Source organism: Cebus imitator, unplaced genomic scaffold (genome assembly GCF_001604975.1).
Source record: "Cebus imitator isolate Cc_AM_T3 unplaced genomic scaffold, Cebus_imitator-1.0 Scaffold171, whole genome shotgun sequence".
In the NCBI taxonomy this organism is placed as follows: Eukaryota; Metazoa; Chordata; class Mammalia; order Primates; family Cebidae; genus Cebus; species Cebus imitator.
In genome coordinates, this window is record NW_016107486.1 from 537,941 (window position 1) to 553,289 (window position 15,349).

Here is a 15,349-nt window from a genome sequence, read left to right on the forward strand (position 1 = left end):
CAGGTTCAATCAGAGAAGGATGAGGAAGTAGCTGGAAGCTGCGTTCGAGGTTCTCAAAGAGGCATCTGGCTACTCTCCATGTTGATGACTTTGATTCCTGTGGGAATATTTTAGAATTCTCTAGACTAGACTCTTGCCTTTTCCTCAAATATTTTTGGCAGTGAAACAAAGAACAAACGGAAGCAAGAGCAACAAGGAAGGTTTTTTTTTTTTTGTTATTTTTTTTTTTTGTTTTTAAACCCGTTTCATTGAATACATATAGACAGTCAAAAGGAAAAAAGCCATACCTATAGTATTCATCTCCCACAAAGAAAAGGGTCTTCTGTGGCTCCCTGAGGTAGACAGCAGCATCTATTCGCTGCACGTGCCTTGGAAATCCAAAGTCATAAATAGTGCGAGGAGGACCTTGCATTTGGAATCCTCTCGTTATCCAGTAGTGGGGACCTGCAAACAGAAATTTAAGTTTATGAAAACTCTGCACTTCTTGGCGATACACTTCTCTCATAAACATTTCTATGAAGGATCATAAATGGGGTTAGTTTATGGGATATTTGCCATGGCTATAACCCAACAGGAGGTATAAACTTCTAACTATGCAGTTCAATAAAAGACTTCAAACTTCCCTGGAGGCAGAAGTCCCTAGTTATGCCTTAAGAAAGCATTAACATTTATAGAATTGTGTTTTACATTTAACATATTACATCTTTCAAGATATCCTTCATTTCTAATCTCATTTCACCTTCATAGATCTATGAGAGAGAATGGGCATGTGACATGAAAATGCTATGATTTTTACTTAAATTGGCACTTGCTTTCTACCCTTATCCCTCAGCATCAAGAAAATATAAGCTAAAACTGATAGTTATCACTTACTGGATAACTTCCATTGGCTTACCATTGTCACAACGCATCTTCAAGGTTTATATTGCTATAATCACTTTACAGAGGAAACAGTGGAGCTCAGAGCAGTTAGATAGCTTCCCAAAGTCACTCAAATAGTAAAGGGTTAGAGCCAGAGATTGGTATGTGTGTCCACCTCCTGAGCTCAAAGGCATCCTCCTGTCCTGGCTGCTTCTGACCACGGCATAGAAGTAAGGGTATTGTTTACCACACACTGAGTTCCATGTTGGCTTTTATTTATTAAAGGGTCTCACTAGAGTATACACTGTCACTCTGAGCAGAGGTCCTGTGAGGCAGAGACCAGGTTTCTAGCTCCTTGGGCACTACCACCTAACACAGTGCCTTACTAGGCTAACAGGCTTGGTTCTGGTTAATGGTCACTGCCATCACTTTCACTGTTACACAATGTAGGGTATAACAAATGTAGGGTGGAATTTCATACCCAAACTGAGGACAAAGAGCAACTGAAATGTGTTCCATGATGGCTGGACAAATGCTGGCAGGGCTAGATCTGTCAAATGGATGGGGCACTGCAGCCCTGCCATTTCTCTCATTGAGGGATCTGTAGGGTACCTTTGAAGAAGTAAGCAGTGCCCCTCTCAGCCACTTCATAAGCTGCATCCACATTGGACATGAGCTGGGGGAAGGAGCTGGTAATAGTGCTGGGCCGAATTCCTGCCCGCAAGTGAACCTGCCGTCTCCAGAAAATCCTATGGGACATTAAAAAAAAAAAATCAAGATCAACGATTGATTTAGATATAAAATAACACTTGGGCTGAAATGTACTCAGAGGCTACTTGCTAAATGCCCTTTGCCCTTTCCTTGCCTTTTTTTTTTTTCTTTTTCATTTCTTTGAGATGGAGTCTTGCTGTGTGGCCCAGGCTGGAGTGCAGTGGCATGGTCTTCACTCACTGTAACCTCTGCCTTCCCAGTTCAAGTGATTCTCCTGCCTCAGCCTCTCGACTAGCTGGGGCTACAGCTGTGCGCCACCATGCCTGGCTAATTTTTTTTTTTTTTTTTTGAGACGGAGTTTCGCTCTTGTTACCCAGGCTGGAGTGCAATGGCACGATCTCGGCTCACCGCAACCTCCGCCTCCTGGGTTCAGGCAATTCTCCTGCCTCAGCCTCCTGAGTAGCTGGGATTACAGGCACACGCCACCATGCCCAGCTAATTTTTTGTATTTTTAGTAGAGATGGGGTTTCACCATGTTGACCAGGATGGTCTTGATCTCTTGACCACGTGATCCACCCGCCTCAGCCTCCCAAAGTGCTGGGATTACAGGCTTGAGCCACTGCGCCCGGCCTTAATTTTTGTATTTTTAATAGAGACAGGGTTTTCCTTCACCACGGTGGCCAGGCTGGTCTTGAACTCCTGACCTCAAGTGACCCACCTATCTTGGTCTCCCAAAGTGCTGGGATTACAGGCATGAACCACTGTGTCTGGCCCACGCTTGCCTTATTTTTAAGAAAAACACAACTTTTTGGACCTTGGTAAACAATTTCTACTCCCTTTTGTTTGTCTTAGCATTTCTGTGATCCCCTCTCCTTTATTTAAGGATATACAAAATATGAAAGAATATAGCAAAGTTTAAGGTATTCGTATCCTCATTCCAAATATCACTTGATACAAATTTCTCTTTCCTATTCTGATCTTTTAAAAGTTAAAATCTTACAAAAGTAACTGTGATCCAGAAGGTGGACATTATGAATAGTATGTAAAGGAACCAAAAGTCTGTGGTTGAGCCATGCTGATTAGACCCTGTAAAAATAGTGAAAACATTAATAATCATAAATTATGGTGTCACCTACATAATTGTCTGCTGGAAGTGTTTGCATCTGTGAGTCTGATGGCTGGTTAACAGAAAATCTAGTACACACATATTAATTTAAGGTTTAGTGACTCATCTATCCAGTTACCCAATGTTATAGTCATAAAATTGTGGCAGTATACCCATGAGGGTACTGGATTAAAACTGACAATGTAAATGTACTCCGTTTTACAGTTTGAAGATGAAAATCATTTTTATAAAACATGAATGATTAACTTGGCTTCTTAGGAGCCCAGAATTAATGCATAGGATTATTTGGGGACTGGGAAACTGTAATAAAGTTTTGACATTGAACTTTCCTAGTGGCAAATTTAGGAATTCTACAAATCTTACGTTGAGTTTTCCTATTCAGTTAATCTAACGAATATTTATGGAGCACCTATCATCAGGCACTGTGGTGGACATAAAGGATGAAATGCTGAAGAAGATGTTGGCCCTGCCCTCAATATGTTTACAGTCTAGTAGTAGAGACTGATTAGTAATTATCAGAGTGATTGGCGCTATGAAGAGTTAAGTTTAGGATGCTCTGAGAACACAGAAGAAGGATATCCCATTGCATTTAGGGGGCTTAATAAAGGTATCCCCAGTGATCTTCCCATTGAGGCAACTTAAGCTGATGATAAAATCCCAAAAAGGGAGATATTAAGAAAAGACAAATATTTCCTCATGTTTCATAAGAGGCAGCATGGTGTGCTTCTGAAAAGCACATTGTGTTTCAGAAGACGTGGGCTAGGGTTTAACTCCACTGCTGACCAGCCTCTACAAGCCTCAGTTTAATCATCTTAAATAGGAAAAATAATTTCCTGGTCAATATCCTGAGATCATTATAAGGATCAAATGAGATAATGAATATGAAAGTGTATTATAAACTGTAAGGTGCTGTATAGATAGATACTGTTTGTTTGAAATGGTATTATTTGCTTAGGCCTTAATTACCCACTAATTGGGCACCCACCATAGACAATATACAGACCCAAAACCTCACAGCCTTATCTAAAACATATGTATTAACAGATGAAAAACTGAGGTCCAGAAAGGCTTCTGAGCTCCAAGCTCACTGGGTGATGAGGGGCAGAGAGGACCCAGCTCAGGCTCCAGTTGCCTTGATGAAAGTCACATGCCCAATCTCACCTACTTGCTCATGCTCAGTCTTGTGATCTCTGGTTTTTCTTTGTTTGTACTTTGTCCCTTTGTCCAATCAGACCTGGGCTTTTCTGAAAGCCAGAGGGACTGATTCCCTTTTCTCTTTTCTCTCCACCACCTCACAATGAACATAGTTTTGGGTATCCGAAATTCAGCAACTACTTCTTGGGTTAATTGGGAACCTGGGATGAAACCTGAATAGCAAGTGTATTCCAATTAATGCAGTTCAATATACGTAGCTCTGAAATGTTGTCTCTGTATAAGTCACTGTACTAAGACACAAAGTGTGCATTTTAGGATAATATAATGATGAGGCCATGTGGGGAAAGTGGGAAGGTAGAGGAGCAGATATGCCCTCCTCAAACTGGGATCTGTCTGAATTATGTCTCTGATGAGGTGTAGTTGGCTTCCAGCTGCTTTCTCTTTGATCACTCTAAAGCCAGATGCATTTTCTTTCATTTCTCACTTAAAAATCAACAAGCAACTCTAGGCAAAGCTAAGTCCTACTTTTTATTTGAAGTTGTGGGACAGTGATGTCCTGAATTACTCAATGTGAGAGGTAGTAAAGTATAATGGTAAGAACTCAGGCAAAGGGAAACCATGCTTTTGAAACTTTTCACAAGTGGTAGACTCTTAGATTTCTTACTGAAAAAACTTAGATGTAGGACATTGTGAGGACTAAATTGAAGTAGTCATTCTAAATCAAATGTGATTTTGCATCTTGGGGGACATTTGGCAATATCTGGTGACAATTTTGGTTGTCACAGCTGGGGATGGGCAATGCTAATGAAGTCTAATGAGTAGAGCCAGGGATGCCACTAAACATCTGAATGCAAAGGACAGCTCAACATAACAAAGACTTACCTGGCTAGAAATAACAGTGGTGTCAATGTTAAGAAACCCTGCTTTAAACACCACTATGACATATTATAATGTATATAGTGTGCACATAGGATAGGAATAAATGCTATCCATCACTTACATAAATTATTATGAATTTCATAAAGAATCTTTAGTCATGAAAAATGTCAGTAAACTAATGAAAAAAATGATGCATTATGGGCAATAAAACAGTAACATACTCAAAGAATTTGCATCCTTAGAGCTATAGATTGCAGTAATAAGTGAAGTAAAACTCACAGAAACAATAATAGCAAGTAACTTCCTTATACATCTGTGAATGGATTTAAAATATAAACAAAAATAAATCTATAAGCCTGTTAGAAAAGAACAGCTGCAGGATGTGTAGGAATGAAAATAAACAGATTATATCAATAGTCCATAATATCTTTGTTAAGGAAGGCAAAACAATGGAGTTTATTGATTTTTTAGATCTGCTGATTAGATATTTAGCTGCACTATTTATCTTCACATACCCACTATTTAATGCGGTGCTGGCACATAGTCGAGGTTCAATACATATTTGCTGACTAAATGAACGGGTGCCAGAGAGATAAGCAGAACTTAATTGATTCACAAGTTTCATATTCTTTGAACATTTCATTCACTTTTACCAAAGAAAAGTAACTAACTCATCAAATTTGAAATTCAGTGCCTGGTAACCATCTGGGCTCCTGCAGCTCTTTGCTGGTCCCTTAAACTCCTCCTCCAGCATCATGTTTTATTCATCTTTTTATCCTTGGGCTTAGCCCTGGTGCCTGGCGCATCCAGGGACTTGATGCATGTTGTCAAGCCTTAAGGGTCTTCTTTTGTTACACTCAACCATCTTCATTCCCCACCTACCTAAGCTGATCCCATCAGTCTTTCACTCTCAGGAGATGCCTTCACCCTTTACTTGCTGGACAATCAAGGCAATTCAGCACTAGCTGAATGAGTGGCCCATTTTTCATTCTCTTTAGTTTCACATTCTCCTAGATTCTGCTCTTCTCTGTCATCCTCTTTCCTACTTGTGAGAAGAGGTGTCTTTCTTCCTTTTTTTTTTTTTTTTTGAGACAGAGTCTTGCTCTGGTGCCTAGGCTGGAGTGCAGTGGCACAATCTTGGCTCACTGCAACCTCTAATCCCAGGGTTCAAACGATTCTCCTGCCTCAGCCTTCTGAGCAGCTGGGACTATAGGTACGTGCCACCACGCCTGCCCAGCTAATTTTTGTATTTTTTCAATAAAGAAAGGTTTCACCATGTTGGCCAGGCTGGTCTCGAATGCCTGACCTCAAGTGATCTGCCTGCCTTGGCTTCCCAAAGTGTTGGGATTACAGGTAGGAACCACCATGCCGGCCTCTATCTTTCTGATGCTCTGTTTAGTTACTGCTCACTCCCCTAAGATCAGGCAATGTGCTGCAGTGAATGAAACAAGGAATGCTTGAAACTTTGTTTTATAACTTGCTGTGTGACCTTGTGTGAGTCATTCAATTTTTCTGAGATTCAATTTCCTACTGTCAAATAAGAGTGGGAATAAGATCTGCATGAATACTTCAAAAGACCAATTGAGATAATGTATATGAAAGTGTTTTATAATGTAGATACTTTAAAAAGACATGTTTTTATTCTATAAATTCATTAATTGGTGATATGCAAAATATAAACTTAGAGTTTATCAATATAGCAAAGTTCCTTTCTTAGTTTATTTCACTGGAAACTTTGAAGTTCAAATTGTCATGTCATTGGCTGAGAAGCCATTCATTCTGTGGGATTCATTAGGGCCGCTTAGTTCAGGATGCGTCAGAAGCCAAGAAAGCAATCATGCATCATCCACCTCACTGAACCCAAGAATAATATAACTTACAAAACTAAAAACCCAAGTGCAGCCAGTGGTATGGATTATTGATAGTCAAAGCTGTGCATAGTGTCCTTAAATTAAGAGTGTTTGTACCCATCTGAAGAGCCTGTGAAAATCTCTATTCATAAGCCATAATCTGTAAACATGTAAAGGGGCCCCCTCTCTCAGAATCAGATGGTTCAGAAGAAATGACAATGAGTCAAGGATCTTAGTTCACCTCTGCTTCTTTATCTGAATTCTTAATAGATCACAAAGCATCACTCTAAGTAGACACAATGCTATTTGTTTGCTTTCAGTGAAGCAACCTTATAGCCAGAAAAGACAGAGCCACAGGGAGAATGTGAAGGAGGAAGACTTCCTCCTGTTCCGCGGTGGGCTTACCTCAAACCCAGGGCATCCTGGGAATTCCCAATTTCAAATCTACTCCCCAGAAATAGTGGTTACTGTTATTGTTACCCTTCCTATAGTATTCTGTATTTCTTTATCTTCACTGTTGTCAAACATGAACAACTCCCTCTTTGAAATCCTCTCTTGACCCTGCTGCCACTGCCGACTACTTAACTGCTTTTGCTATTAGCAAGCTTCTTAAATGAATGATCTATATCAACTCTTGTTTCCCCCCATTTGCTCTTTATATTTATTTTAATTAATTAATTTATTTATTTATTTTGAGACAGGATCTCACTCTGTCACCCAGGCTGGAGTGCAGTGACATGATCTTGGCTCACTACAACCTCCGCTTCCAGAGTTCAAGTGATTCTCCCACCTCAGCCTCCCAAGTAGCTGAGATTACAGGCACCTGCCACCACGCTTGGCTAATTTTGTTTTTGCATTTTTGGTAGGGATGGGTTTTTACCATGTTGCCCAGGCTGGCCTCAAACTCCTGACCTCAAGTGATCCTCTCGCCTTGGCTTCTCAAAGTACTGGGATTACAGGTGTGAGCGACGGCGCCCAGCCCCATTTGCTCTTTAACCCCTTCCCATGATTAGGTGTTCTTCCTCACTGCTCTGCTGTGACTACATTCCAAATTATCCTGGCCACTCAGTCCCTTTTTTTCAGTCTTCAACCTGGTGACCTTGGCAATGTTTTCCACTGTTGATCACTTAAAAAAAAAATACACCTTTTTTCCCAGATTTATTTGGGATTCCACCACAGGGATTTTGTCTCTGATGTCAAGCAGAACTAAGTTATAATTCTGGCCTAGGACAATATCAGTGCGGATTAAATGAGTGAATGTCTGTAAAATAAATGCTTAGCACAACACATAGCACATTGCAAATGACCACGAAGCATTGGCTATTATTATTGTTATGATTTTCAAAGTGCTGCATGTCTCTGGCTCTTATTGAATCCTTTTCTCCCATTTCCTAGGCTCAATCTTCAGACTTTTTTCTTTCTCCTCAGTTTCTCTTCAGAGCTGTGTTTCATCTCCACATCTTTAACCATCTCCTTCATGTGGGAGATTCAAAACCTACGAAGCCTCCAGCTATGACCTCTTCCCTGAGCACTAGCTTATTTCTATGAAACTCCATGAAAATTGTCATTGCTTTAAATCTGACACATCTAACCCTGTGTTTTACATCATGTGCCCAACAAATCCTCTTAATTTTTCTAAGTGAACAATACTGTATATTATACCCTCAGCCATGAGGCTCCTACCTGCTTTAACTCTTCCTTTTCCATTGTTCTTCTCTAATCCTGCTGGTGAGTCCTCAGAATGCCTTTTATGAATACATCCATTCTTCTCTCCAATTCCTACTTGCATAACCCTTAAAAACATTTTTCTTTTCTTTTAATTTCAGATGCATAACATCTTTTAAAATGTGACAATTAGTGACATTAAAAATATATACATAGAGAGTCCTATTTTGAAAAAAAAAACAAATATGAAGAAACCTATTAGACATTCTTGGGAAACCTAGAGAGTCTATGAACATCCTTATCTTTGCGGCTGGTTACCCCACCTGCAAGCAGAGGGCATGGAAGCAAAGGAATAGCTCGGAAGTGCTCTTCCTACTAACTCAAATGTGTAACCGTCAGCGGGCATATGGTCATTCAGGTTAAATTTCAGTGCTTTTCTTGGTAGATCCATTTCATAGCCAGAAAGCTTTCTGTATTAGTGATAGGATAGACTCTGGATTGGAGTCAGAAGACTTGGGTCTCATTGGCGGGTCTGCTGGAGCCAAGAGACCTGGACCTATTTTTCTTATCTCTACAGCGAAGGATTTGGACATGATCAACCTTTATGCTTACTCCATTTGTAAAATCTATTATGCTTCTAAGATTTATAGATGATAGTGATATTCTTGATTTTATTCTTAAAATTATATTGGGTAAAACCCAAGATAATATGACAGACACAAATATAATTTTGGTATGGATACAGTTCCAAATATAATTTTGTTATGGCTACAATTTCACTCTCTTATTTTCCCTGAGTGACAGAGCAAATCTGATATGCTTTAATAATTTTGTCATCTATTATAAAAAGTAAGTGTATGTTCATTAAGTATATCTATCTCTATATATGCCTTTCAACTTATAATAGCTAATGCTTATTTTTCTTCACACAGAACATTGGAATGCACATTTATATGCTATGGAGAATATCTGACAATCTCACAGTGACTTTAAAAGGTACTGCATTCCATCTTGCTTTGGAAACAAACTATGTGGTTATTATGCCCACAGCTTGAAATGTCCCATCAACAGATTATTGTTGGTGATGGGGAATTCCAGGCTGGTGAGTGGGAGAGAGCAGACTGGGAGCTCTTTCATAATCAGTGGCTCCCTGGTTGCCATTATAACTGTGGCTTGAAAGAATTCTTTGTTCTTTGTCCAGGCTTAGCAAGTATTCTGGGACTTTTAGCAGCAGCTGGTAGTGAATCAGAACTATAGAGTCATGGGATTCCAGCTCTGGACAGCACCTTAGGAGGCAGTACAGCAGGGTAGTACAGGCTCTGAAGTTTGCTAGTTTGGGTTTCAATTCCAGCTCCACTCCTCACTAGCTATGTACTCTTGAACAAGTTGCTTATCCTTTCTATGACTTGTAAAAGGAATAATACTTCATGTCTCACAGGGGGATTATAAGGATGTGATAACATAGTGCTTTGCATAGTAAGTACTGAACACTTTTTAATATACAACTCCCTCACTTTATAGAAAAGGAAGAGAAGCTCCAGGTGCCACAGTGAGTTAGTGGCAAGTCCAGTGCTGGAAGGGAGCGCTCCTGACTCCCTATCCTGCTTATAGCTTGTTCTAGTTCTTTGGAATCACCTGCCCTACCCCGATAGCTCACTGAACCTGAAATGGAAGAAGATGAGAGGTGGTGACTAAGCAGATATGTGGTAGCAGGCCATCTCTCCTTCTGTAGTCCCTCTGCTGATTTTTCATTTCTAGACATCTCTTGCATCTATGCCTCACTTACTAGTCTGTTATCACCCTCAGTGTTTATAATCAAGACTGTGTCAAAAGATGTATCGACTTTAAATAGTCATTAGCAATTGCTAAATGCTCACAGTTTGATAAACAGAGGGTTTTTTTTTTTTTGCTTTTTAAAGAAAACAATGATAATTGAATGAAATAGTATCATATCTTTGACTTTACTGCCTCCTTTGCCCCCACTGCAACCTCTGATATTTACCAAAAGAATAAGCTACATCCTGCATGATGGCTGGCACCTCACTGCTTTATCATTGAATGAGTGCTACATGCCATTTCAGTGTCTGAGGGTATGGACTCTGATAATGGCATCCCTTAGATGAAGCCAAGGTTACTTAGATCTGTGCTCCAAGCTCCTCCTGCCCCATCACTCCTGGGCCATTGCCTACCAATTCCATTTGGTGTACTTTCTGAAGTAATACTCAATAAAAAGAACATCAATGGTCAGTGTCTTAAAAATAAAAAAACTGTCAGAAAATTAATAATACAAAAGAATTAATTGGGTTCTCTAAATATCTCAAGTTGTTTATAACTCTCCCTGCCATTGTAAATATTTTTTGATTCTCACTCTTAAAAATAGTAACTGCCATTTATTGACACTGTGTGTCTGGCACATTACTTACTGGGGAATCACCTCATCAGTAAGTGGTAGGGCCGGAATTTAAGCCCACTGAGTCGGCTGTGAAAGCTTGGCTTCCCGGGCTCAGCTTTAATTTGCCTTTGAAGTGTGAATGCCTGTCCATTGTCAAAGATGTAGTTCAAGCTGTTCCTAATTTTAAAATATTAGAAACAATCCACATATTCAAAAGTATGGCATTGATTAAATAAGTAATGATATATCTATTCAATGGAATAACATATAAAGGATGAGAATTAAAATTCATTGACAGAAAAAATAAAATTTTGTGAGTGAAAAATGTTTATAAATCAACACCACTAGTAAAATCCTACTTATGTGGAAACCATTGCACCCCCTCCCATATGTACAATATCTAGCTCTCCATCCAGAGAAAAAGTCTAGGGGGACACACAACGACAATGTTAACAATGGGAATGCTCTGTGTCATGTGCCCTCCAAATTCCTATGTTAAAGCCTTAACCCCCAATAGGATGGTATTTGGAGACGGGGCCTTTGGGAGGTAATTAGGGTTAGTGATGGAAGGGAACACTTCTAACTCATGAGGTCATGAGGGTGGGGCTCCATGATGGGAGTAGCACATTTATAAGAAGAGATACTGGAAAGCTTGCTCCCTTTCTCTCTGTACATGAAGAGATCATGCAAGCTCACAGCAAGATGGTGACTTCCTACAAGCCAGGGAAAGAGTCCTCAGAGTGAAACTTACCTTGCAGATACCTTGATCTTGAACTTCTTACCCTCCAAAACTGTGAGGAATAAATTTGTGTTGTCTAAGCCACCTGGTCTATGGTATTTTGTTATAGCAGCTCCAGCAGACTAATACACTCCAGGTGGTGAGATTCTGGATAAATTTTGCTTTTTAAAAAATATTTTGTTACTTTCTCTCTGTTCTGAATGAGCAAAAAGTATTCTTATAATAGTAGCTCAATAATATATCCCCCAAAGCATACAAGATAAGAAACATCACATTTCTCAAATGTTACCTCCTCGGGGAACTTTCTCTAGATCTTTTCAGGTACTTGCTTCATGTTTTGTTTCATGACCCTGCCTTTTAGAGCTCATGTCTCACCTCCTTGCAGGACTTTTGAAGTCTCCTTCTCATACACCTTAGAGGTATGTAAGGGTGAGGGGGCAGGTATCTATCCATCTTTGTATCCCTAAAGACTGCACTGCTTGACACCCACAATGGGTTCCATAAACACTTTTCCAATAGTGAAGAAGAAGAAAAAATAATGCCACACATGAATGCTCCTGAGATGCCTCTGCCTATTCTGATGTGATCGAATTCTGTCTCCAGCAAAGGGAGGAATGGGGTGAACATTGTTATGTTTCTCTGCCTCCATGGAAAGAAGTAGAGTAACTAGCATCATGGAGACAACAGGCATGCTCCCCAAGAAACCAGAGTTGAGGGAGAAGAGGGATCTGACTTCTCTGTGCTACCTGACAGATGGAAGGCCCGGAGGCATTGAAAAGGAGGAGTTTAGGAAGAATGCTGGCCTCAGAATTCTCCTCCCACCTATCTATCCATCTGATCATCTATCCTTCCTTTTATCCAATCTCCTATCTGTCCATCTGTTCAGCTAGCCAACCCTCATTCACCAAATATTTATTGAGCATTTGCTATGCACTCTCACTAGGGATAAAGTGTTAAACAAAACAGACATCAGATCAATTCAGGCTGGTGTCCTAGCTCAGCCATTTAACTGTCACCTTGGGAAACTTACTTGCTCTCTTTGAGCTGCTTTCTTTATCTGCACATTGGGGATTCTAATCGCTACAGTGAAAAGTATTAGAAGAAAAACCGTCCATATATGAAACACATAGCATTGCAGCAAGACCACAGTATGTGTGCCACAAACAGTAGTTTTGGCAGTTCTATATCTCCTCCAAAGACCCCTGCCTCCCACCCTCCTGCTGCAAAGGACAGCATTTCTGTGTGATCTTCATACACAGCAGCAACAAGGATCTGTGGGACAATGTTTGTCTGGAAGTGGAGATGAGACCCAATGAGAGTTGGTGGCAAGTCTCAGGCTTACCGGTCCTTGAAGAGCAGGAGCTCCTTCCCCAGCATTGTCACAGCATCAAAGGATGAGCTGGAGTCACAGAGGTCGGGGGTGGATGGCTTATGAGGCGGGGCATGGGGCACAGTGGGCTTTCCCAGGAATGGTTTCCGAGGTCCTAGGATTCAAAATGACTTGGTCAAAATGGTACTGGGAATTTGGAGTTCATATACTTTTGTTCTAGAGCCCCAGGGGAGGCTGTACACTTTCACGCTGGATATATGATCATGACCATGGCTGTTGAGGGCAGGTAGATCTGGGTTTGAATCCTGGCTTTCCTGGTTGCTGAGGTGTGTGAGTCAAGGCAAATTATTTAACTATTTAAGCCTCAGCTTCCTCACTTGTTAAAAGGGAGGGCTAATAATAGTACCCACCTCAGAAGGCTGTTGTGGGAATTAAATAATTCCTGTTAAACAGGTAGCAGGGTGCTTGACACCTAGTAAGTCTTCTAACAATGGTCACTATTATTTTATTACAGAACTTCTTTGATATCTACAAGTGTTCCAAATTAGAAATGTAATTTAAAAATTGTCATGGAATATTTCTTTGTAATTAAGTTCTTTTTTCTCAATGAGATGATAACTTTCTTGTGTGTTTTCCTATGATTTTCATATATTCCTTGGCATCTGTCCCTGTGCTATGCCTTTTACTAGGCATCCAGGGAAAACTGAGTGAATTCTTATGGAATTGAAGTACACTGAATATATTGCTATTTACAGCTATCTTCTGGTGGATCCTCTTGGAAAACATAGACCCAATTCTTGTGAGATCTGTCAGTGAGTCTCCCCTCCTGCTCTGCATCTCTGAGGACCGTGCCTCAGCTCCAGAAGAATGAGCCTGAACAGCTTGGACTGTCACCTTTGGCAGGTCCCTGCTCTTTGGTGAAGCCTTGTCATAACCACTGGTGAGAGTCAGGGAAGGAATGAGGCACAGGGAAGGGAAAGGTTCAGGCCTTTGATAAGGTTCAGATGAGATTTGAGATCAGGGATGGAGTAGGGTTAGCAGCAAGGTGAAGATCAGAGGCAGGGTGAGGTTATGGGAGAAGATCGAAGCTGGAAATTGAAGAGGGTCAGGAGCAGTGAGCAGTCAGGTGGGTAATATGTATGCTCCTTTGTAACGTAAACCCATGTTTTAACATTTCATTCACCTGCCAAAATATGTGCTTTGGTTCCTGGCTGAGTGACAGTGGCCATCTGAAGGCAGTGACCTTCCAGGGCATAAGGACCTCTAAAGGCAATCGTTCAAGCTCAGCCCTTCTCAGTGGCCCACAGGAATTGCTTCCCATTGGAATGCTGCCACCAAGGGTCTGGAGCTTAGTTTGTAACATGGAGACATTCACAACGTTTTTCCTGTCCCTCAAGGGTGGGGTAGATCTGGTGCTTTCCCCCTCCTGGAAATGGATAGAGCTGGCTGAAGGCTTCTTCGGATGAAATTTGTCTTTTGTGCCTCAGGTGAAATCTGACTGATTGTGAATTGTGGGCCCATCTGTGGGCTTTCTACCATCCAGATCCCCTAGGGCCAGATTCCTAGCACCCCACGAAGGTGCTGGGAGATCTGGGTCTTAGGCACTGAGAAGATGGGGAGAGGATCTGATAAGCAGAAGCCTAATAACCAGTTCTCCAGGGCTTAAGGGAAAAGCAGTTTCCTAGATCTTTTTGCCTTTTATCCATTAAAAAACATTGTCAAGGTCTAAGGATGTTTCAGGATTCCTCCTGATGAATTAATTGGTTTGTTTTTCCCTTAAGGAAAACTGGATCCAGAGTTTCTAATAATCCCTTATTACCTTTTGGAAGAAATGTTAACACTTGAGGTAAGTTATCTTAGGATATTTTAGGATACTTACTGCCTTTGAACCTCAGCTTTCTCAGCTATCAAACGAGGAAAACACTTCACAGCCCACAGGTTTGTTGTGAGGCTGATGTGAGACGACAAGCATGAACCTGTTTTGTAAATGGCAGGTTGGCTACATGACTGGGTGGTGGACTTATTTTAGTCATGATTGCTATTTTTAGAAAGATAAGGTCACACTTATCTGCAAATGGGTAAGCACCACATATGTGAACTATAAACTATATCCATCCTCTCCCAATGTGTACATTCTGACCTGCACTCAAAGAAAAAAAAAAGACAGACAAATGACTATATTTCCTAAGGCTATCCAGGACTACTACGCTCTGAAGCAAAGATGTAAAATTAACCACACATCACACACATATTTACAACTGGCAAATGAGCTCTTCATAAGAAGGCATAGTTGGGGCTATGGTTTCTAGATTAATTTTTACCAATGCAGATAAAATGTACTTTCTTTAAATTGGAGACTGAACGCCTGCCAATTTGAGGGTTAGTGGTCAAAGAAGGTAATGATCTTACCATATAATGCCTGGATCCCTTTCACATCATCTTTGGGGAGGTGGAATCCATAGGGATTCTGGTACTTATAAGTTGGATACATCAGTGCTGATGGGTCTGTGGAATGGGCCAGGCCCAGGGCATGGCCAAATTCATGAGCAGCAACGGTAAACAAATTAAAACCTGGACAATATGAGAAAGAAAAAACAGTATTAACACAGGTTTTTGTTTTCTCCATCTTCTGTCTTTATAA

General features: G+C 40.6%; 1 protein-coding gene and 1 long non-coding RNA gene across 2 annotated transcripts in view; one reads left to right on the forward strand and one right to left on the reverse strand.

Annotated features, from left to right (window-relative positions):
* Nucleotides 1-15,349, reverse strand: part of MMP20 (matrix metallopeptidase 20) — a 48,871-nt gene that overhangs the window by 16,680 nt on the left and 16,842 nt on the right. Inside the window, exons 5-8 of the mRNA XM_017544766.2 lie at nucleotides 15,118-15,279; nucleotides 12,721-12,862; nucleotides 1,474-1,610; nucleotides 288-444 (exon numbers count right to left, since the gene is read on the reverse strand). Coding sequence (XP_017400255.1) covers nucleotides 288-444; nucleotides 1,474-1,610; nucleotides 12,721-12,862; nucleotides 15,118-15,279 — 598 coding nt within the window. The remainder of the gene's footprint in view (nucleotides 1-287; nucleotides 445-1,473; nucleotides 1,611-12,720; nucleotides 12,863-15,117; nucleotides 15,280-15,349) is intronic.
* On the forward strand, nucleotides 8,758-15,181 carry LOC119473635. The gene is made up of 3 exons (XR_005202838.1): nucleotides 8,758-9,243; nucleotides 13,464-13,648; nucleotides 14,490-15,181. It is a non-coding gene; the product is annotated as an uncharacterized LOC119473635 (long non-coding RNA).